This window comes from Prionailurus bengalensis, chromosome D1 (assembly GCF_016509475.1).
Source record: "Prionailurus bengalensis isolate Pbe53 chromosome D1, Fcat_Pben_1.1_paternal_pri, whole genome shotgun sequence".
Taxonomy (NCBI): domain Eukaryota; kingdom Metazoa; phylum Chordata; class Mammalia; order Carnivora; family Felidae; genus Prionailurus; species Prionailurus bengalensis.
In genome coordinates this window covers 38,999,132-39,022,016 of record NC_057346.1, presented here as the reverse complement: position 1 = coordinate 39,022,016, position 22,885 = coordinate 38,999,132, and the positions used below count along the sequence as shown (strand labels likewise).

The 22,885-nt window shown below is 42.2% G+C and overlaps 1 protein-coding gene and 1 long non-coding RNA gene across 6 annotated transcripts in view; one reads left to right on the top strand and one right to left on the bottom strand.

The window, feature by feature from the left end:
- Window positions 1–363: 363 nt before the first annotated feature.
- AMOTL1 (angiomotin like 1) overlaps window positions 364–22,885 on the top strand; it is a 155,977-nt gene continuing 133,455 nt past the window's right edge. For 3 of the 5 annotated variants that reach the window (XM_043579910.1, XM_043579909.1, XM_043579908.1), the window contains exons 1-2: window positions 371–542; window positions 22,391–22,516. In XM_043579910.1, the coding sequence (XP_043435845.1) occupies window positions 22,432–22,516 (85 nt within the window). In that variant the 5' untranslated portion in view covers window positions 371–542; window positions 22,391–22,431. Of the gene's footprint in view, window positions 543–22,379; window positions 22,596–22,885 lie in introns of those variants that run through there. The other 2 variants (XM_043579920.1, XM_043579915.1) reach the window with 2 other exon arrangements.
- LOC122483198 lies at window positions 17,658–22,425 on the bottom strand. Its single transcript, XR_006297328.1, has 2 exons — window positions 22,316–22,425; window positions 17,658–17,856 (listed from the first exon to the last, which is right to left on the bottom strand). It is a non-coding gene; the product is annotated as an uncharacterized LOC122483198 (long non-coding RNA).

The window sequence follows — 22,885 nt, the reverse complement described above, 5'->3', positions numbered from 1 at the left end:
GAAAACCTCTTAGCAAGGTGACCGTTTCCAGCTTTCGCCCTGCCCCTCCTCCGGACTGAAATATCTTTGTTTTTTTTCTCTCTCCCTTCCGTCCCCGGGAATTTTTACCTCTCCGAAGCTTAAATATCTCTTTTTCCTTCCCTAGAACGCTATTTTTCAGACAGCTGGATCCTTGGGGAGATAATGATACCACTCAGGGAATTAAGTGCATGGTTTCCGTATCCCAGGTGCCAGCTAAGGTGATTGGTGTTCAGGACTTTCGGAAGCTCTTTGAAAACAACAGGGCTAGTCAGATTCCAGCAATTTACCTTCTGAAGGCTGAGCGTGTCTGGGCAGTGGCTGCATAATTTGGATGGAGTCATCACCGATGAGACAGACTTGGCTCAGCCAGGGAGCACTCGTCGCTCTTTTAAACTCCACGGCACCAGGGATGAAGTCACCTTTCTTCTTTTAAAACCAACAGATTTGCCCTGTGAGTCCCTGTCGCTTCTGTTAGGACTTGGTGTTTTTTTCTACTGCCGGTTGCCGGGACCTTCTCTCAGGTAAGGAAGCTCTTCTTTTGTGGGTTTCCATCCAGGAGAGCTTGACTGGAGGGGGATTTGGGAGGGGATCCCTGGGTAGAGCTGGAGTCAGGTCAAGGGACGCTCTGAGTGAGGAGGACGGCTGGTTCCCAGCCAGCTGCTCTCCACCTGGTGGGCTGGCAGGCCCTGGGCTGGATGAGCAGAACCCCACTCAGGCTCAGGGTTGCAGCGTCAGGTTCCCAGAGTGGGCATGGAAATCTAATCCGAGCTTGGTTTCGGGGGCCTATTCTAGTAGTTGTATAACAAGCACGTTGGTGAAACGCTTACAAGTGATCTCCTTTGGTCTGGGGCTGTCCTAACTTCTTTGCTGTCCTTACAGCTGGCATTGTGTTTTGGGTAGAACCCTTGTAGGGTCTCATGATAAAAGCTGATGTGCAGGAAAGCTGCAGCTCTCTGGAGAGCCTTCATTGGCTCGAACGCTTCCCTGCTTCCTTAGAATACAGCTGGAGACAAAGGGGCCCGGGCTCCCTGTTGTAACATGCAGGGACCTCGTGTAAACAACGGCCGTGCTGCTGTGTGCGGCAGAAGCGTGCAAACATGTCTTAGTGCCTGTCCGTACGAATTCTAAGAAAATCAGCAGGAGTTTTGACGTGTGCATGTGTGCAGGCAGACCTGGGGTCCTAAGGACCCCTGAAATTTCCCTGTAGCACTTCTATGAGTTCTATGAGGCACAGTCACCGATTGAATCATACAGCTCTTATTAGCTTTGGAAGTCTCAATAAAGACATCTTGATTATGACAGAGGTGCCTGCAGGGTGATAAATGGCTTTTGGAGAAGGGGTCGAAGCACTGTGCAGTGAAAACATGGAGAATTACAGAGCCCCTCTATTACTTGGCACAGAACTCTGCCACGCATGGTATTTGGGGCGTCCATCTAGCACCTTCGAAGGGGGCCAAGAATCTCATTTAGATAAGAGATGCTTGTTTTGTTTGAAATGCAATTGCACACTGGCTGCCAGCACTTGCTTACATGTTCGCCTCAAACTTGGCATGTCCCGAATTCATCCTTATCTGAAATCTGCTCCCCTTTCTGTGTCCCCTAGCTCAGCAAAAAGCACCTGGTTTTCCATGACAGATTTCTGGACTTTGTCCTTGACCCCTCCTTCATCCTCACATTCCCACATCGAGTTTGGCCATGCATCCAGCAGATCCTACCTCCATTTTATCTCTCAAAGCCATCCGTTCTCCTACTTCCATGGCTCTTTTCCTAGTCTAAGCCATTACCACCTCCTTCCAGGAATATGGAAACCTCCCATCCAGGCTTCCCCTCTCTTCTCACCTTTCTGGTGCAGCCAGCGTGATTCTGCAATGGTTGATCCGCACCTGCTCAATCCAGTCAATCATTAGTCTGGTGATCCTGTCTTCTTTTGAGAAAGAGAGAGAGAGAGAGAGAGAGAGAGAGAAGGGGAAGGGCAGAGAAAGAGGGAAAGAGAAAGAATCCCAAGCAGGCCCTGGGCTGCCAGCACAGAGTACGACTCAGGGCTTGAACTCATAAACCATGAGATCACAACCTGAGCCGAAATCAGATGCTTAACTGACTGAGCCACTCAGGCGCCCCTGGTGATCCTGTCTTCTTCATATCCCTCAAAATTGTTCATGTCTTTCCCTCTCGCCACCGCTACCTTGGTCCAACCCACCAACACCCTTTGCCTGAGTTATTATGTTTGTCTCCTGCTAACAGGTTCACTCCCTTCCCAGTGGAAGACACTTCACGCTTTTTGTGTTTTCAAGCTTTTAAAGGCTATTTCAAGAGTGGAACTTGAAATAGTTATTACTCTGTCTGAGGTTTGAAAACATCAGCATCTGTATGACTTTTGTAGATGCTTCAAGGAAGGAGGCAGAGAGAATGGGGGAAGGTAGGGGGTGTATATTGCAGTGAGATGATGGCCTGAAGAATACATAAAGCTCATACATTTGAATCCCATCTCCTCTTCCTAGTGTGGCCTGGGCCAAACTGGTAAACCTTCTTGAGACTCATTTTCCTCAACTGTGAAATGGAATGGAATAAGGCCAGCATCACTAGGTGAATGGAAGAGTTAAAGGAGAAGGCTGTGCAACATAGCAATGAAGAATTCTTAATTCCTTTTCTTCTTTCCATTCCTTTTAAGTCTTATAATCTCTCACTATCATGTATCTTGTAAGTATTCATGTGTATGCATACGTGTAATTGTCTGTTTGGGGCACGGTAGAAAGGAGGAATAACAAAGAAACACACAAGAACTCTCTTAAAAGAATTTGCAGTTTACTTAGGGAGGAGGCAAAGCAAACCTCGATAGTAAAAAAACATCTATAAAACAAGCATTCTGCGATTGACATGTGTACAATACAGTTGAGTACATAAGCGCAGAGGGCTTGTGTAAACGGGTCCGTGAGTACCTGTGGACCGAGTGGAAGTAGACCTATGTCAAGCGATTTTTAGATTTAGGTTCTTTGGGGACTTAAAAAAAATCATTGGCCTCTCTGACGTTGAAGCAAGACTTCCCAGGAGACTTTTATACTTTTTGAGTGATTTTAAGGGCATAGAGATTAGGTGACACACTCATGTAAGTGACTTTACTCATTCATTTATTCATCAAACACTTATTGAGCACCTACCCTGTGCCAGATCCTGTATTGTACAATTTCTTTGCAACTCCGCCAGGGGACACGGATGGTAATCCGCTTGAATCACAGCCAGCCTCCGGGAATTGTTTGGCCAATAAAATGAGAAGAGAGTGACGTTGGGGACGTCCATGACTAGATTCTAAGAAGTCTTGCAGCTTCCTCCTAGGTTTCTTGGCTTACTCTGGGGGAAGCCAACCATTATGTAAAGTCACGTGCTGGTAACCTGGCTCTTGGGGACGGGGTGGGGGTAACCCTGACTTTGTAGTGTTTTTTCTAGACAAGTACTCCCTTCCACCGTGGCCGGTTGCAAGCTACCAAAGTGACAGCACTGGATGCAGCACTGGAAAGAAATACACAGAATCGCCTCATACAAGTTGGTACGAGCCAGCCCCAGGGCATGGCTGCTAGTTCCTCTGAGACTGCCATGCTGCGTGACAGCGAGCTAGGTGGACAGGCCACGTGGAGAGAAGCCCAACCAGCCCCAGATTCTCCAGCCATTTGAATTTAGGCTCCAGGAATGGAGCCTTTGGGTGGCCCCAGACCCAGCCACTAGCTAAGGGCAGCCGTATGAAAGACCCTGAGCAGGGACTGCTCAGCTCAGCCCCGGCAACCCACAGAACCCTGAGAGATAATAACAATTTATACTAAGTCTAGAGGTGGTTGCTACACAGCGAAAGATAACTGGAACAAGGTGGTAGTCTTGTTTCTGCAAAAGCCAGCCTGGATGAAAGACCCCAGGAGAGTGTGGAGGAGTAGAAGAGTCTATCCAGAGAAGTCTTTGTGCCTAGTGTCAGGCCTCACAACACAAAGGAGAAAATGTTTTGGTTAAAAAGGCCCGGAAAAGAGGCTCATATACTTTACCAACTGGTTTCACTGTTATAACTGAAAACAATTCTCTTACACACACACACACACACACACACGTGCACGCACACACACTTGCGCGCACACAGGCTTCCTTCCATCACTGTCCAAAGCTCTGACAGAAGATCACTAGCTGCTCTTTTGGCTCTGGTCCATCCTCCGCATGGGATCCGGGGAGCGGGAAGAGGGAAGCAGGCAGAACAGAACAAACAAGAAGTCAAGGAAATGCCCAAGCCCTGAGGTCTGGTAGAGAGCCACTGAGACCTCTAGAAAAGACCAGAGGGGGGGAAAAAAAAAGAATTAAAGCAGGAGGCTTGGGGAAGACACAGGGATTAGTGGTTAAAGCACGAATTTTGAAACCAGGTGACCTCGATTCCAATCTGGATTCTGACATTTTCTAGTTGGTTGACCTTGGAAAGTATCTCACCATCCCTGTTCTCAATTTCTTCATCTTTAAAATCTGGATAATAATAATGCCATGTCACTAAGTCCTCGTGGAGATTAAATGAGATGATGTTTGTAGAGTGCTCAACCCAGTACCTAAGGATGTTGCACTTAGTAGTAGTAGGAGTCACACTGGCGGTGTTATTGTCACGAATTCCAAAGCCACAGGCTCCTTGGTAAGCCTTGAGCTTCAGCTTGTCAGTCACACAACAGGTGCCCGAGGTAAGTGTTCAACAAATACTCAAATCAGACTGACTATCTATATTTGAAATATTCTACCACGATTTTTTTTTCTCACTGTCTCCCGGATAAGTTTCCAAGGGCTTAAAAAGCTTAAGTGGACATTATTTCTCCTTTCAGTGTGCCGTACGAGCCAAGACCCTATTTTCTCATTTCTCGTGAGTCCTCGTCATACCTTCTGTTCAGTAGTTTAGTGCTCAAAACATTTAAACTATTACTATTTAAAAAACTCTATTTAAGGAGAAATTGAGGTCGGGTGACTTATGCTGGGATCCTGAGCCCAGGGTGCCCCAGAAATCTTAACGTTACCAGTTTACAGATGTCACCGCTTTGGTAGGACAGTCAGGGTGAAGGATACATGATTCTTGAGAGCAAAATGTGAGTGTTAAGTTCTCTTGCTTTATTTATGCTTTGTGAATGAGAGTTATTAAAACTTTAATCTAGGAACTGACATTAGGCAGACGTGTCTCGTGAAATTTATGGTTTGTCTAGTCACATGGATTTTTAAAACAAAGAATAATGCAGACATTCCATTAAAAACAGCTGAGTTGTATGTTTTTTTAAAAAAACTTGTATTATGAAATATTTATAGATTCATGAATGTGTGCCTGCTCACCCAGCCTTTCCCAAAGTTAACATTTTGCATAATTATAGCACAATATCAAAACTAGGTGACAATGGTACATTCCATAGACCATATCAGTTAGATTTTATCCATTAGACATGTACTCACTTGTGTGTATGTATGTAATTGAACGTAATTTTTATCATGTTAACTTCACGTAAGTACCACCACAGTCAAGATACAAAACTATATCATCACCACTTGTATACCTCCGTGGAATCCACCTCCCATCCCTAACCCTTTGTAACCATTAGTCTGTTGTCCATCTACGTAATAATTTTATTTCAGGAGCATTATATAAATAAAATCATATGCAGCACGTACATGCATGAGATTGGCTTTTTCCACTCAGCATAATTTCCCTGAGATCCATCCAGGTTGTTGCATGTATCAATCGTTGGTTCTTTTTTATTGCTGAGTGGTATTCCACAGTATGGAGGCACCATGGTGCGTTGAATCAGTCATCCATTGGAGGACATTAGGGTAGTTTCCAGCTTGGGGCTGCCACAAACAAAGCTGCCATGAGCATCTGTGTGAAGTTTTGGCATGAACATAAATTGTCATCTCTGGGATAAATGCCTGAGAGGGCAGTACCTGGGTCTTACGGGAGTCCATTTCCAGTTTGAAAATGAATTGCCCAACATTTTTCTAGAGTGGCCATATGTTTTGTGTCACCACCAGCAATGTATGAGTCACGGAGTTTTTCTGCATCCTTGTCAGCATTTGGTGTTATCACTATATTTAAACCACTCTAGTAGGTGGGTAGTGGGATCTCATTGTGATTTTAATTTGCATTTTGCTAATGGGTAATGGGGTGGAACATCTTTTCGTGTGCTTATTTGCCATCTATGTGTCTTCTTCAGTGAAATGTCTCTTAATTTTTCTGCTCATGTTCTGATTGGATTGTTTTTTTTTACTGTTGAGCTTTGGGAGTTCTAGAGATATGTCCCTTTTCAGATGTGCAGTTTGCAGATATTTTCTCCCTCTCTATAAATAGGATTTTTCATAGAGCAAAAGTTTTTAAAAAATATTTATTTATTTTTTGAGAGAGAGAGAGAGAGCGCGCATGCACGAGCAAGGGAGGGGCAGAGAGAGAGAGGGACAGAGGATCTGAAGCTGGCTCTGTGCTTACAGCAGAGAGCCTGATGAGGGAACTTACAAACCATGAGATCATGACCTAAGCCAAAACCAGATGCTTAACTGACTGAGCCACTCAGGTGTCCCCATAGAGCAAAAATTTTTAATTTTAATGAAGTCCTACTTATCAATTTTTCCTTATATGGGTTGTTCTTTTACTGCAAAGTGTAAGAACTTTAGCCTGGTCCCAGTCCTCAAAGATTTTATCCCGTTTTTTTTTCCCCTAAAAGTTTTATAGTTTTACCTTTAAGTGTGTTACCTGATTTAAGACAAGTTTTGTATATGGCGTCAGGTTTAGTTTGAAGCATGGTACCAAACCCAAACACTATATAGGAAAAGATTGGAACATTTACACATAAAATCTTTTCTTTTAATTTTTTTAATGTTTATTTATTTTTGAGAGAGAGACAGAATGTGAGTGGAGAGGCAGAGAGTAAGGGAGACACAGATTCCAAACCAGGCTCTAGGCTCTGAGCTGTCAGCACAGAGCCCAACAGGGGGCTCAAACTCACGAATGGTGAAATCATGACCTGAGCTGAAGTGTGACGCTTAACCGACTGAGCCACCCAGGCATCCCAATACATAAAATCTTATATAAATGAAAACCGTATAAATGAAATCAAAATACAAATGGCAGATAGAAAAGTTATTTTTAGTATCTATGTAACATAGTAAAATATATTTTCCTAAATGTAAGTTCCTAACATTTCAATAGTACATTCCAACCGAGTAAACATGGACCGAGTACATGAACAGGCTGTTCAGAAGAAAAGAAATACAAATGGCCAAAAAACTTAAGAAGGAAGATAAGCCCCCAATTTAACAAGCAAAATTAAAAGTGAGAAAACTTGCTTCTTTTTATTATTTAAAGAATTACAAAATTAGCATGCGTTGTAAAAAAGGCAAACAGCATTAAAAGTATATAACGTTAAGTCACTCTTTCCTTCGGAGCCTCATGATACCCTCCCAAGCCTGAAATCTTTGTTTCTTCTTTCCCTAGAAATAATCTCTATTAAAAGTTTGCTACCACTTTGAGCCTTTTCTCTATATGATTAGAAGTGTGCTTGTGTGTATGGGTGTGTATAGTGTATGTGTGTGTATTTCTTTTTTATGCATATGGATCCTATTTACAAATTGTTCTGCACCTGGCTTTCTACAACTCACATCATCACCATGATTTTTCATATTGATTATTATAGTCACCTTATTTGTTTAAGTGGCTGCATAGGATTTACACTTTAACTATTCCTTATTTTATTTAAGTCTTTATGAAGAGACATTTAAATGTTTCCTTTCTTCTTTCATTACAAGGAATGCCGCACTGGATACATCTTTGTGTTCACCTGTTTTACAATCGTGTTCTGTAGAATAGATACTCTGAAGTGAGATTGCTGGATCAAAGGACATGGCAATTTTATATTAGACAATATGCCAAATTGCCATTTTTTAAAAAGTTTGTTTATTTATTTTGAGAGAAAAGAGACAGAGACGGGGCGGGGGGGGTGTGGGAGAGAGAATCCCAAGCAGGCTATGCACTGCCAGCTCAGAGCCCAATGTGGGGCTTGAACCCATGAACCACGAGACCATGACCTGAGAGGAAATTAAAGTCTGCTGTTCGACTCACTGAGCCACCCGGGCACCCTGTCAAATTGCCATTTTAAAAGCTGTATCAATTGATTCATCTACCAAAATGTGAGAATACCTATTTTTCCAAAAAGTCACCATTTCTTTTTTTTTTTTTTTTTCAACGTTTATTTATTTTTGGGACAGAGAGAGACAGAGCATGAACGGGGGAGGGGCAGAGAGAGAGGGAGACACAGAATCGGAAACAGGCTCCAGGCTCTGAGCCATCAGCCCAGAGCCTGCGCGGGGCTCGAACTCACGGACCGCGAGATCGTGACCTGGCTGAAGTCGGATGCTTAACCGACTGCGCCACCCAGGCGCCCCAAAAGTCACCATTTCTTGATATTAACCAATGTTTTCTAAAAAAGATTTAATTAATTAATTAATTAACTCTGTGTGTGTGTGTGTGTGTGTGTGTGTGTGTGTGAGAGAGAGAGAGAGAAAGAGAGAGAGAGAGAATGCATGCGCAGGAGGGGCAGAGGGAAAGGGAGGTCGAGAGTCTTAGGCATGGAGCCTGACTCGGGTCTTGACCTGAGCCAAAATCAAGAGTTGGATGCTCAACCAACCCAGCCACCCAGGTGCCCTTTAAGCAGTGTTTTAAAACACTGATGGGGCACTGGGTGGCTCAGTCAGTTAAGCATCTGACTTCAGCTCAGGTCATGATCTCACGGTTTGTGGGTTTGAGCCCCCCATGGGGCTCCATGCTGACAGCTCAGGGCCTGGAGACTCCTTCGGAGTTTGTGTCTCCCCCCCCCCCCCCTCTCTCTCTGCTCCTCTCCTGCTTGTGCTCCTGCTCTCTCTCAAAAATAAATAAATAAACATTTAAAAAACTAAAAATAAAAAAAATAAAACACTTTGACAATGTGATGAGTAAAAAAAAAAAGCCTGCTTTATTCTAAACTGCATTCTCTGAGTATTGAGACTGAACATGTTTTTATACATTTATAGTTCACGTTTGTGACTCTGTTAATTGTCAGTTTATAGCTTTGCCCATCTCTCTGTTGATTGTCATTCTCTTATTGCTATGTGAAGCTTTTTTATAGTCTGGATATTAATCTTTTTATACATGTTGTAAATATTGTTTTCCTTCACTCGTTTTTATTTGGCTTTTCTTTATTGTGTCTTTCTTTTTACAGAAGTTTTAATTTTATGTAGTGCAATCTGTCTATCCTTTATTTTATGACTTCTAGACTTCATATATTAGCAAAGTTTTCCCACACCAGGATAAAATTATTTCTTCTAATATGCTTAGGGATTTGCTTTTATTGTTTAGATCTTTTATTTGTCTTGAATTTATATATACTGTGAAATAGGAATCCACCTTTAAAAATAGCCAATTAGCCCAATACTCTTTATTGACTAGTCTGTCTTTTCCCCACTGGATTGAAGTGCTAATTTTTTCATATACCAAATCAATTTCATTGATTGTTTTTAAACATTTTTTATCCTATTCAAATAAATAATTTATCTGTTCCACCAACAAAATCACGTCGTTTTGGTTACGTTAGCTTTATAATTTGCTGTATTATGGAAAGGAGGTATCCTGTCAAATCCTGTCATAATTTTTCTATATCAGAAATGTCTAGGTTAGGGGTGCCTCTCTCTCACTGTCATGCCCATGCACTCGGGTATGCGCTCTCTCTCTAAAAAATAAATAAATTTTAAAAAATAAATAAAAGTAAATATCTAGGTTAACAACCAAGGTATGTTAGTAAGAGAAATATACACAGAAAGAAAAGATACATGTGTGTGTGTGTGTTTGTGTATTCATATGCATGTGTCTGTATATATAAGCACATTCATAAAAATATATGTATACACATGTAAGTATATATGAAAACATGTGCATACGTATATACATGTGTATACTTGTACACATACATATTTGTGCATAGGCACAGATAATTCTTGGTAGGGCACACCCAAAACTATAATAATCACCTCTAGGGAGTGGGACTTTTGGAGACTCTATTGATGAATGAGGTTTACTTTTCAGTGTGTATCATTCCCTACTTTTCATGTATCCTTAAAAAAATTTGCTTTTCTTTTATAATTAAAAACAGTATATGATTTCTCTGCCAGAAACCCAAGCCTGAACAAGGGCATGTTCTGTATATCAGTGTTTCTCAGTAAAAGCTACATAGTAGAGTGACTTGGGGAGCTTTTAAACAGCACAGATGCCCAGACACCTGCCCCCAGAGGTTCTGTGTTCATAGGTTTGGGAGAGGGCCTGGGCATCAGCATATTTTAATAGTGCTCTAGGGGGTTCCGATATGCAGTCACGGTTGAGAACCAGTGTTGTAGATGATGTGAGGCCTAAAAGGGTCCCCAGAAGGCCACTGTGATGAGGTCTTTTCAGAATATGATTACTTGGGAATGCAACCCAAAGTAATCCATCACTTCTCTGTCAGGCTAAGTGTTGGCGTGAGACTGAGTACAAACAGGTCCACAAGGGAGTGGTGGAAAAGAGCGTTCTGGCATGTGTGTGAAGGCATCCGTCTCTGTGGTAGTCCTTTTTGTTGAAAGGTTTAGACTCATTTGGGCTTCCTGAACACATAAGGGATTCTTTGAAAATAATTGTGACCATAAAAGATACAGGAATCTCATGGAAAACCAAACACAGCAAAACAGCTGTGCCTCGGGAGCCCAGAATGTGGTTGGTACTGGAAGGTTCCAAGAGAGCTCCAGGAGCTAAGGCTACTTGGAGACCCTCCCATAGGAGACTTTCAAGATTCTTTCATCTGGAGAATTGCTTTGTTAAAATGAAATGGTTTTTGGAAGCTAATCTGGAAAACAGATCAAAGAGGAAATTAAAGAAGCCTAAGGATTGACTGGAAACCCAATATCACTGTAGCTCTTCTTCTTCCATGTGTGTCTTCCTCTGATGCTTCTCCCCATCCGTTGTCTGATTCTGCCTCTGTCTTCCTGACAGAGGATCTGACTGGCCCAGTTAGTCCACAATGGCCTGTGCCTGGTTGGATGGGCTCTTCCATACAAAGATGGCCTCCAAGTGGTTCATGGAGTCATGTGCTCACCCCTGGTCACCCAAGCCAGAGAGGGCATGGGGAGGAACAGTGAGTGCATGAAACTGCCTTGGGGTTGCAGGGGGAAGGGGGCCGAGGCAGTTTCCCTTAGAATGAGAGAGTGGATAGAACATGGATCGTGATTGACAGGCCACACACTGAGTCCTCAGTGAACGTGGAATTGGAGGATGGTTTCCAACAGGGTGTGAAGCTGCTTAAATTCAAGCCAAGATGCAAAGAAAAAAATCCGTCAGGAATGTATAGATGGTCCTTACACTCTGAACATCTCTAAAGGTCTTTTTTAGCTCCACTTATTTGGGCTTTTAAAAGATCTTACCAGCCTAGGAATTCAGGAGAATGCAATTCATCTTCCAGTGGAATTAGGTCTGTGGCCTACATGGCTGTGGAGAACTTGAGGTACGACTAGTGCAAATTGGCATCTGCTCTAAGTCAAAATACACACTGCATTCTGCAGGCTTTGTATGAAAAAAAAAGAAGTCTAATATTGCTATTAACACTTTTTTATATTGATTGCAGGTTGAAATACTATTTTGAATAGAGCAGATTAAATAAATACATCATTTAAATTAATTTCACCTGTATTGCTTTTATTAATGGGGTATTAGAAAAAAAATTTTTAGTTGCACATCGGGCTCACATTTTCTTTCTAATGAACACTTGGATTACATGGTGACTCTGACGTTTTCCCCTGCACAAGTGTGTAAAGATCTGTAGATGGACAACAGCCCTTTGCTGTGGGGCCCACTTCAATACACAGTTCTTTTATTATTATTATTATTATTATTATTGCTCATAGATTTATTCAGAACAGTTTTAGATTTATAGAAAAAAATTGCAAAGACAGTACACAAAGTCCCCATGTGCCCCACGCTCAGTTTCCTTTAGTATTGACATCTTATGTTAGTAAAGTAGATTTGTTAGAATTAATGAATAGTGATACAGTACGTTATTATGAACTGAAGTCTATACTTTATTCACATTTCCTTACCTTTCACCAAATGGCCTTTTTCTGTTCCAGGATCTGTCTAGGATACCACATTATACCTAATCTTTATGTCTTCTTAGAATTCTCTTGGTTCTGACAGGTGTTTTCTGTAAATATTAAATGATTTAATTTCCTTAAATATATTCTTTTTACATTTAAATCCAAGTTGGTTAACATATAGTGTAGTAATGGTTTCAGGAGTAGAATTTAGTCATTCATCACTTACATGTAACACCCAGGGCTCATCCCAACAAGTGACCTCCTTAATGCGCGTCATCCGTTTAGCCCATCCCCCAACCCAACACCCTGGCAGCAGCCTTCAGTATGTTCTCTGTCAATACCCTGTTCTCGATCAGAGCTGTGGCACTTTGGTTCATTATCAGAGCTTTGGTCACTTGTCTTATTCTGGCTCTTTGTCTCTGCCTCATAGAGTGCAGTTCAATTCCTGTTCTGAAATAGAACCACTTAATCCTCTCCTGTGGTTTCACAATATCCCACGCGCAGACGACATCGTTTATGGCTCTGCCTCAGCAAGTCCTTACGGAACTTTTCTCTGCCTCTTTGTCTCTCTTGCTCCTTCCTGCTTAGCCCCCTTCCTTTCTAGGACTGGCACACAGCCCATGTTTCACATGTGTACTGGAGGCCACTTTTTACACATGTCCTTTTCTTGGAAGTGGGGTCCAGCCAACAGCCTTGCTCCAGGGATAGATGACTGCTTCCTAATGCTCCATCACAGTTTTCCCCATGGAATGGACTTTGCAGGTGGGACTAAGTCACTTGCAGAAGTATATCTACTCCAGGAGTTAATAATGATTTTAATAAAAACAACTACTATCGGGTGCCTGGAAGGCTCCGTTGGTTTAAGCGTCCGACTTTGGCTCAGGTCATGATCTTGCGGTTGGGGAGTTCTAGTCCCACGTCAGCCTCTGTGCTGAAAGCTCAGGGCCTGGAGACTGCTTCATATTCTGTGTCTCCCTCTCTCTCTGCCTCCTCCCCTCCCCCACACATGCTCTGTCTCTCTCTTTGTCTCTCTCTCTCTCTCAAAAATAAATATTAAATTAAACAACAAGTACTATCACCATTTATTGAGTTGTATTACCAGCTAGGATCTATATGAGGTACATTACAGATATGTCTCATTTCATCGTTACAGCAACCCCACAAAGTGTGTGCTGTGATCCCGTTAGGGGGACAATGAGGCTCAGCAAGGTTATACGCTTCGCTCTTGGATCACTGCTAGGAAATGGTGGACCTGGGATTTGAATCTAGATCTGTCCCCAAAGTCCTTGCTCTCACCCAAATTTAGACTGTACATTTATACTGCCTCCCACATGCTATGTCAACTACAAGTTGGAATAGCAACTTGGGCAACTACAAGTTGGAATTCAATGCTGTATAGCAGGTGATATCTCTCAGCAAATTTGCTGAATGATGACAGTGCTATGTGTTTGTATACTGTTTTGATGATTCTCCAGTTGACATATGATTTTCACAAAACTCTGTTAAAGATAGAATAATGGACTTTATAAGCTCTATTTCATACACTAGAAAAACTGAGAGCTCCAGGGAGATGAAGTGATTCGTCCAGGGTCACATGAGAACCCAGTTTTCTTGAAGTATTTATCTTCCTTTTCCCAACTTCATCAGCATGGGCTTAGGCATTGTGCTGCCTGGATGGCAGAATATGATGACAAATCTTTTGCTGTGATTGCTGGTGGAACCCTGAGTTATGTGAAGAGTTTGCAGGTACAGACTCATTGAAGTCTCTGCTGCAGGTATGTCAGTCTCATTCATCCAACAAGCATTGCCTAACCCCACTTCCGGCCACATGTGGGCTACTGGGCTAATGGTGGCAATGGAAGGGTGGATAAGATACAACTTTGTCCCGAGGAGACCACTTCCCACTGAGCATGACAATCATCTTGTAAAGAGAGTACTATCATCCAATGGAAAAGCATTGTCCTAAAGGAATACAAAAAGTTCTGCAAAGCACAGAGAAGGAAATAATTGCCTGGGAAGGTTTCATGGCAGATGGGATTTCTAAGCTCCGTCTCAATGGACTGACTTTAGAGATGAAAAGTCTGAGTCACTGAGAGTTCTACAAGGAACCTCACAATTTTATAACTTCATTAGGTTTCCTAAAAATATGCTTGTTGCCATAGCTCCTTAGAGTAGTAGCATAAATTATTTATTGGAGTACTTAAAATATTAACATCAATAAACTACACGGTACCTTCACAAATACTTTGCTTAGTTGGATGAGCCTATTTGAAATAATGGTTTGGTTTTTTTTTAATTTTTTTTTTCAACATTTATTTATTTTTGGGACAGAGAGAGACAGAGCATGAACGGGGGAGGGGCAGAGAGAGAGGGAGACACAGAATCGGAAACAGGCTCCAGGCTCTGAGCCATCAGCCCAGAGCCTGACACGGGGCTCGAACTCACGGACCGCAAGATCGTGACCTGGCTGAAGTCGGACGATTAACCGACTGTGCCACCCAGGCGCCCCTGAAATAATGGTTTTTAAGTTACTCAAACTTTCCAATTCTACAAAGCTGGTAAGAATACTTTGGAACAAATAAGAATCCCAGAAGAATCATGGCAACTCTAAATATCAGCCATTTCAGACAGAGGAAGACTCTGCCTCTAGCATTTCATGTCCCTTTATTCACGTGAAGAGGTATTTTCTTACACAGGATACTTAAGAGCATTCTACTCCTCTTTTTCCCAGCTTAAGAGTCTTGTCTTGTATGTGTTGCTGAATTTTATCACTTGAATACTAGGAGCCCAAATGTAGACTCTGATGTGCTTGGTTTATCTGGAGATGGAAAGAAAAGAATCTTCCAAATTTAGAAACTGAAACTCATCGGAGCCAAACTCTTGGGGCAGCCCAAGAGGATACTGCCCTCTGTGCTACCCTGGTCCACAAGGTTGCTGGTGATTGGATTTCTCTGATAGATGATACTAGTACAAGAGACTGAATATTTGTGTCCCTCAAAATCCGTATATTGAAGTCCTAACCCCCCAAAGTGATGGTATCAGGAGGATCTTTGGGTGCAATTAGGCCATGAGGGTGGAGCCCTCATGCAAGGGATTAATGCCCTCGTAAACAGGACCCCAGTGAACTCTCTAGCCCCTTCTGCCATGTGAAGATGCGATGAGAAGTCAGCAGTGTACAACCAAAAGAGGGTCCTCCCCAGAACCTGACCATGCTGGCAGCCTCATCTTGGACTTTCAGCCTCAAGAACTATAAGAAATAAATTTCTGGTTTTTATAAACCACCCAGTCTATGGTACTTTGTTACAGCATCCCATACTGACTAAGACACCTAGAGCCCAGGTAATGTAGGTGCTAACCAGAAGTTCCTAGTTGAGAAGAAGATCCCATCATGGAACCTCTTCCCTCTTGCGCTGTAACTTAGCTGCTTGGCCTGTTTTCTGGCTGTGACAAGATAGATTTATACCTTCTACTCAGAACCAATATGGAACACTCCTTCTGATTCCTGACTTGTTGAAGAAGGAGGTTCAGATCTGTAAGACTCAGAGAACATCAGAACTAGGGTCAATTTTTGATATTCCTGGAAAAGTATCACATCTTTAAGCAGCCTTTGAAGAACAGAACAAGGGGTAGGAGTCCTAAAATAGCTCAGCACCAATATTTATTGTTGGTAAATATCAATATATGAAGAATTTTAAAATGAGTTGCTTGACCAAAGTGTTCACAAATATCATGGGCTGCCTGGAGAGAAAGGGAGGTCCTTCCCACTGATAGTATTTAAGTTTAAGCCAGGTAGGCATATACTGGAGAGGTTATACTCATGCATAAGGCAAGGGTTGGACTAAAGGCCCTAAGATCCCTACCAAATTCTAGATTTTATTATTTGCTGATCTTTGATTTACCTTGTGCGTGCCTCTATGCTTGCACTTAGTACGTTATTCTGTAATGATATGTCTAGATATCTGTCTCCCAGACAAGGTTGAAAACTCCTTGAAGAAAGAGAGACATTTACCCTGTTCTATCCCAAGCATTTAGCACAGTAACTAAAACATAGGAGATACCAAGTAAATATTTATCAAATGAATAAATTTTGTATAACTATATTAATATCTCTATATACATCTTGATTTATGGTATAAGTTATGTATATTTTGATTTGTAGTATAAGTAATCAGCAAATGGACTTCCTTGCTGTGAGGGTGTTCATATTCTTTACAACCCCTTGTTGCTCGAATACCTAGATGATGCAATATACCACATGATTCCCCACATACGGCACGTCTACATAATTTATTCCTTCTCTACAGTTGGAACTATATTATGGCAGTAAAGGCAGAGTCAAGGTTATGGCCAGGGGTTTTCTGAATTTGTATTTCTAGATCTAGCCCCACTGACAGAAAAGACTCCAGAGATATTGGTTAGAGGTCTAGGTGTGATTCGGCTGTATTAGGTGGGCAGGTATCTCCTGTGGATAGTCACGTGTAGTTTCATCCCAAGCTTGGAGAGGGAGGCAGGTGTGTGAAGGGCAGGGGCTCTAGTGGCATGCTGGGCAGAGGACCAGGTATGCAGACTGAAGTGGGAGTATAAGTGGGAGAATCTCAGCAGGTTAGACTGGATGAGAAGGTCAGGATGGGGCCAGGAAGCAGAGGCAGATAAGGTGTGGCTTTTAAGTGGAGAAATTTCCAAAGAAGCAGAGGAGGTGGGTGAGGTTGCAAAAAGAATACTTTCCAAAGGAACATGCTAAAGATGCTTGTGCCAAGCACCACCATTCATTCATTCATTCATTCAACAGATATATGTCGAGTGCTTACCTTGGGTCAGCCCCTGTACAAATGCCAGGGGTACAAATAAGTAGGATCTCTGTTCTCAAGGACATAAATTATGAACTAAACTCTACATATTAACAGACATTTACAGTACAGTGTGAAACATGTAATGAGGTAAGGACAGGGAAGTCTGTGGGAACATACAACCATCTCTAAGATGAGATGTGAAGGATAAGTTGCAGTTAGCAAGGTGAGGCAGGAAGGCAGTCTTGCTAGAGCTCTAGAATGGCCGGATGAATACACAAAAGACCAAAGAAGGCTGCTTATTCAGAGACTGTAAATACTTTGCTATAGTTGGGCCTTATGTATGAAATGGTCCAGACTTTTCCCTGAGAATAATGAATCACTGAAGTATTTTAATTGAGGAGTGACGTGATCAGATGTATGTTTTAAAAATATTAATACAACTGGGATGCCCAGATGGCTCAGTCAGTTAAGTGTCCAACTCTTGATTTTGGCTCAGGTCATGATCTCATGGTTGTGAGATCAAGCCCCACTTTGGGCTCCACGCTGACAGCATGGAGCCTGCTTGGGATTCTCTCTCTCTCCCTCGCTGCCCCTCTCCCCCATTTGTGTGCGCCCTCTCTCAAAATAAATAAACAAAAAATTTTACAAAGAAATTTTAAAAATATACCATACAACAAAGTGTGGAGACTGGGTTGGAGGAAAGGAAGGCCAGGGACCCACTGAAATTGCTGTAGTATTTCAATGGAAGATGATAGTGGCTGAACTGAGAACAGAGGGAAGCAAATGTATTCTTGAGACACCTGAAAGTTAGAATGGACAAAATGTGGTGATTGATCAGATGCGCGATGTAATCAATCAATCAAGGATAGTCTGTTTCTGGCTCAGGCAGCTGGGAGGATGGCTTGCTCTGGAGGCAGCTCTGAAAAGAGAGGAGGACATGTCTGTTTAGGGAGAGTTCTGGTCATCAGGGAGTCCGAGTTAACTTCCTCAAGTCCAAAGGTCCATTGGGCCCCATACCACTCTCTTGGGGCAGGAAGGTTTCCTTTGCCAGCTTAACAGTAGCAGATATCTGACTAGGGTCCTTACAAACACTGGTCATTATCATTTATGCGTCTGTTCAATCAACCAATGTTTATGAAAGATCAATTATGTATTCACAGTATCCTGCATCCCATACATCCCAGTGTCCAACGATGCAGGTGGCTTAGTGCTTCTCTTTATTTTTCCTATGTTATTTTTTCAGCTTTATTGACGTTTAATCGACAAATAGTATCGAAAGATATTTAGGGTATACACTGGCGATTTGATGTATGTGTACGTTGTGAAATGATTCTTCCCATCCAGTTAGCATATCCATTACCTTACATATTTACCTATGGGGGACAACATTCAAGTTCCACTCTTTTAACAAATGTCACTTATACAATACAGTGTTATCAGCTAGAGTCACTGGGCTGTACATTAGACCCTCAGACCTTATTTGTCTTACAGCTGCAAGTTTGCACCCTTTTACCAACCTCTCCCTATTTTGTCCAACTTCCTGCCCCTGGCAACCACTTTTCTATTCTCTTTATCTAAGAGTTCTACCTTTTTTCTTTATAGATTCCACATGTAAGTGATATCAGGCAGTATTTACTGTCTCCCTCTTTGGCTTCTTTCACTTAGCATAATGCCCTCCAGATCTACTATGTGACTGTGTATGTTTAAAGAAAACATCTTAATCCAATCATTCATTCATTAATAAGACACTTTGTTTCCATATCTTGGCTACTGTAAATAATGCTTCAATAACGTGGGAATACGGATAGCTCTTTTTTTTTTAACATTTATTTATTTATTTTTTTAACATGAAATTTATTGTCAGATTGGTTTCCATACCACACCCAGTGCTCATCCCAACAGGTGCCCTCCTCAATGCCCATCACCCACTTTCCCTTCCCTCCCACCCCCATCAACCCTCAGTTTAGTCTCAGTTTTTAAGAGTCTCTTATGGTTTGCCACCCTCCCTCTCTAACTTTTTTTTCCCCTTTCCCTCCCCCACGGTCTTCTGTTAAGTTTCTCAGGATCCACATAAGAGTGAAAACATATGGTGTCTGTCTTTCTCTGTATGACTTATTTCACTTAGCATTAACACTCTCCAGTTCCATCCACATTGCTACAAAAGGCCGTAATTCATTCTTTCTCGTTGCCAAGTAGTATTCCATTGTGTATATAAACCACAATTTCTTTACTCATTCATCAGTTGATGGACATTTAGGCTCTTTCCATAATTTGGAATGGGAAAAGATATTTGCAAATGACATATCAGACAAAGGGATAGTATCCAAAATCTATAAAGAACTCACCAAACTCCACACCCAAAAAACAAATAATCCAGTGAAGAAATGGGCAGAAAACATGAATAGATGCTTCTCTAAAGAAGACACCCAGATGGCCAACAGGCACATGAAAAGGTACTCAACGTCATTCTTCATCAAGGAAATACAAATCAAAACCACACCGAGATACCACCTCATGCCAGTCAGAGTGGCTAAAATGAACAAATCAGGAGACTATAGATGCTGGAGAGGATGTGGAGAAACGGGAACCCTCTTGCACTGTTGGTGGGAATGCAAATTGGTGCAGCCACTCTGGAAAACAGTGTGGAGGTTCCTCAGAAAATTAAAAATAGACCTACCCTATGACCCAGCAGTAGCACTGCTAGGAATTTACCCAAGGGATACAGGAGTGCTGATGCATAGGGGTACTTGTACCCCAATGTTTATAGCAGCACTTTCAACAGATAGCTCTTTGAAAAATGCTTCTCAAAGTCAGTTACAACTGTAGGATTTGAACAGGCTTTCCCACTCACGCCACCCCACCTTATCCTTTAAAGTATTTCCTCACTCCCCGTTCCCAAGGTTGCATTAATTTTGTCTTTTCAGGAGCACTTGGGTGGCTCAGTCGGTTAAGCGTTGGACTCTTGGTTCCAGCTCAGGTCATCATATCTGATATCTGCTATCATGATATCTCATGATTCATGAGTTCAAGCCCTGGGTTGGGCTCCATGCTGATAGTGCAGAGCCTCCTTGGGATTTGCTCTCTCTCCCCCTCTTTCTGTCTCTCCCTTGCTCTCTCTCACTCTCTCTCAAAAATAAATAAACTTTAAAGATTTTTTGCATGTTTTAGTTTCTTCTGTGCAGACTTAGTCTTTGAGACATGGATAGAAGTTCACCACTCTATAGAAAACCTTGAATAAATTATGGCCAGAGGCCTGGAAAATGTTTCCTAGGCTCCACAGTTTCACGAGCAACGCTGGGCCTTCCCGTGACTGAAGTGATAGTGTTAGGGTGTCAGTAACAGATGGGATTGATCAAAGTCTTCCTCGAAATACTTGTGCTTGATGCAATTTCAGTTCACATTTTGTGTGTGGCTTTCCCAAGCTGGGGTGTGAAATTCAAGCATCAGAGAAACCAGCGGGGTTTGTAGGTTGAAGTTAATAAAACAATATGAGCCTATGTAGCTCAGATTAATAAAATAAATACACAGATGTGAGAATCTAACCTCACACATCCAGGAGAGATCATCCTACAAACCTGGTTCCTTGGTGAGGCAGGGGGTGCCTAGATCACTGGGCCAAGAGCGATGAAAAAAACCACTGTCCAAGTAATCAATAAAGCTCGATTTTTGCCAAATAAAGCTATTAGAATCTCCAACTCCTCAAAGATACTGCAAGAATTAATGACGAAATGGTTTTGAATGGCCAGTCTACTGTAAATAAAAGTTGCTTTTTAAGGATGTAGTACTATTATTAATGTTATTTCATGACTGGTGAAGGTACAAGATGTTGAATACTTAGGTCGTTTGATTACATGACGATGCCGGTGTGATCACGGCTCAGGATTGGATTTCTATTCCAGACATGTTTTTAGTTTTGCACAGAGAGCATGTCTTGTTCTGATGGCAGATTATCTCTAGCCTTGATCAGCCACCTCTCATGTGCTCAGGCTGATGTCTCAGTTTGCTAATGGATAAATAACACAGCTTTCTCCACCCACTGATGTGGGTGGATAGGTCGCCTTTGTATGTAAAGCATATTATTATAAGCTGCAAGTTTTGGAAGACTGAACAAGCCTTTGCCAACATCTGGTCCTAATTCCTTCATTTAAAGTTGGGGAAATCAAGCCAGAGACAGTAAGTGGTTTGCCCCAAATCACTCAGTTGTGCCAGAGCCAGGGCTAAAATCTGGATCTATTCGTAAGTCCAATGTTTTTGCTGCGTCATTGTGCTGTATCCCCTCTGGTCTAGGATTCCCTTCTAAAACTTTTGGGTGCTTGGATTGAAAACAAATCCCTAGGGAGCCAGTACCCAGTAAAGTACAGCACAATCTTTGGTACCACCTGGTATTTTACGACAGATTTTTCGTTATTCGTTGCAATTCCCAAGAGCACCAGACTTCGCCAGGCAGACAGCCAAAAGACAACAAGTCAATGTGCCGTGCCTGCAGGAAACTTCAAGGCAACTTTCGACAGTGTTCTAGAGATCAAAGCAAGCCAGCTGGTCTGATTGCAACAACTGATAATTGGTGGCCATCCTAGTTAGGCTGACAGGGTTTCTGACATGGTGGATAGCCTACGCACTGCATTTCTAGATTAAGTCAATCAGTCACGTCCAATTATTGGGCCACGTCGATTTGAGAACCTGCTACATGCAGAGCTTTATGAAAACCTCTTTGAAATGAAAAAGCAAAAGATTGGCCATGAGTTGTAATCTTCCCAGATACAAGTAGAGATTCCCCAGGCTGGACTTCTCAGAGGTACCTGGTGAGGTGACCTTTTCGTGAAAGCCAGGACCCTTCGTGACATGTGACTTTCTGTCATGGTTTTCAAGGGGAAATGAAAAATTGGTCTCCATGATCCTTCTTAGCCCTGGTATTTTTCTTTCAAATGACACTTGCTGTATACATTTTTCAGACAATCAGAGTAATGCACGTTTATTGTGGAAATACAGAAAATTACACAGAAAATAAGCACTCATAATTCCAATGTATTAGTAGCTACCTCCAATTTTCTGGTTCAAAATTTTTCCAGTCTGTGTTCTAAGCATATATAGAAGTATATACCGATTATTTTTATGAAATTGAGATTCTACTGTATCCTACCCTGAAATTCTAGAAGTCTATATTATGTGCAGAACTCAACACAGTAAGTTTCTCGCTCAAAGCCTGGCATGTGATGGTTGCTCCATAAACATTTGTTAACTGAATGGGGAGGGAAACCATGGTTTGCAGATTTGAGTAGCCTCATTGGAAGATCTCATATTTGGGCCATGCCCAGATCTTGACCACAATCTCTGCATGCTAAAGAAACATACTGAACTGGAAATGACGACTTTCTTACCAGAAGGCTTCTCTGTCCCAGGAGAGCATCAGTGGTAATTCATCTCCCTTTTTTTGTGCTCATTATTTATTTCAGGAGATTCCAAGAGCTGCACGTACAAGAGAGCTGTTTGAAACATGGATCTTGGTGAAAAATGGCCCTTGGAGGAAGGAACCTGGTTGTCTCATGCTGGAATTCATCATTTTGCCAACACCAGAGGGGGTATGGCTGCTTTTGATGTCCCTGATACACGTGGTACTCTTCAACTCCTGCATTCATTGTGTCAACCCAGCTGTGCTCAGTACGTGCCCAGTGCTGTTTGTCTTTTCAAAAAAAGCCAGGAGGAGAGGAGAGGAATGGACTTTGGAGTCAGGCAGACCTGGGTTCAGATCCTGAATTTCATACTTATAAGCTACGTGGCCTGAGAAAGCCTATCGTATTCTCAGCTCTAACATGAGAGTAAGAATGCTTACTTCGTAGGGCTGTGATAAGGACTATGAGTAATGCGAGCTGTCATTTACTGAGCCCTTACCCTAGCCAGGGAGGAAGTTAGTCACACATCTCTGGGCACCTAACATGTGTCAGGTACTG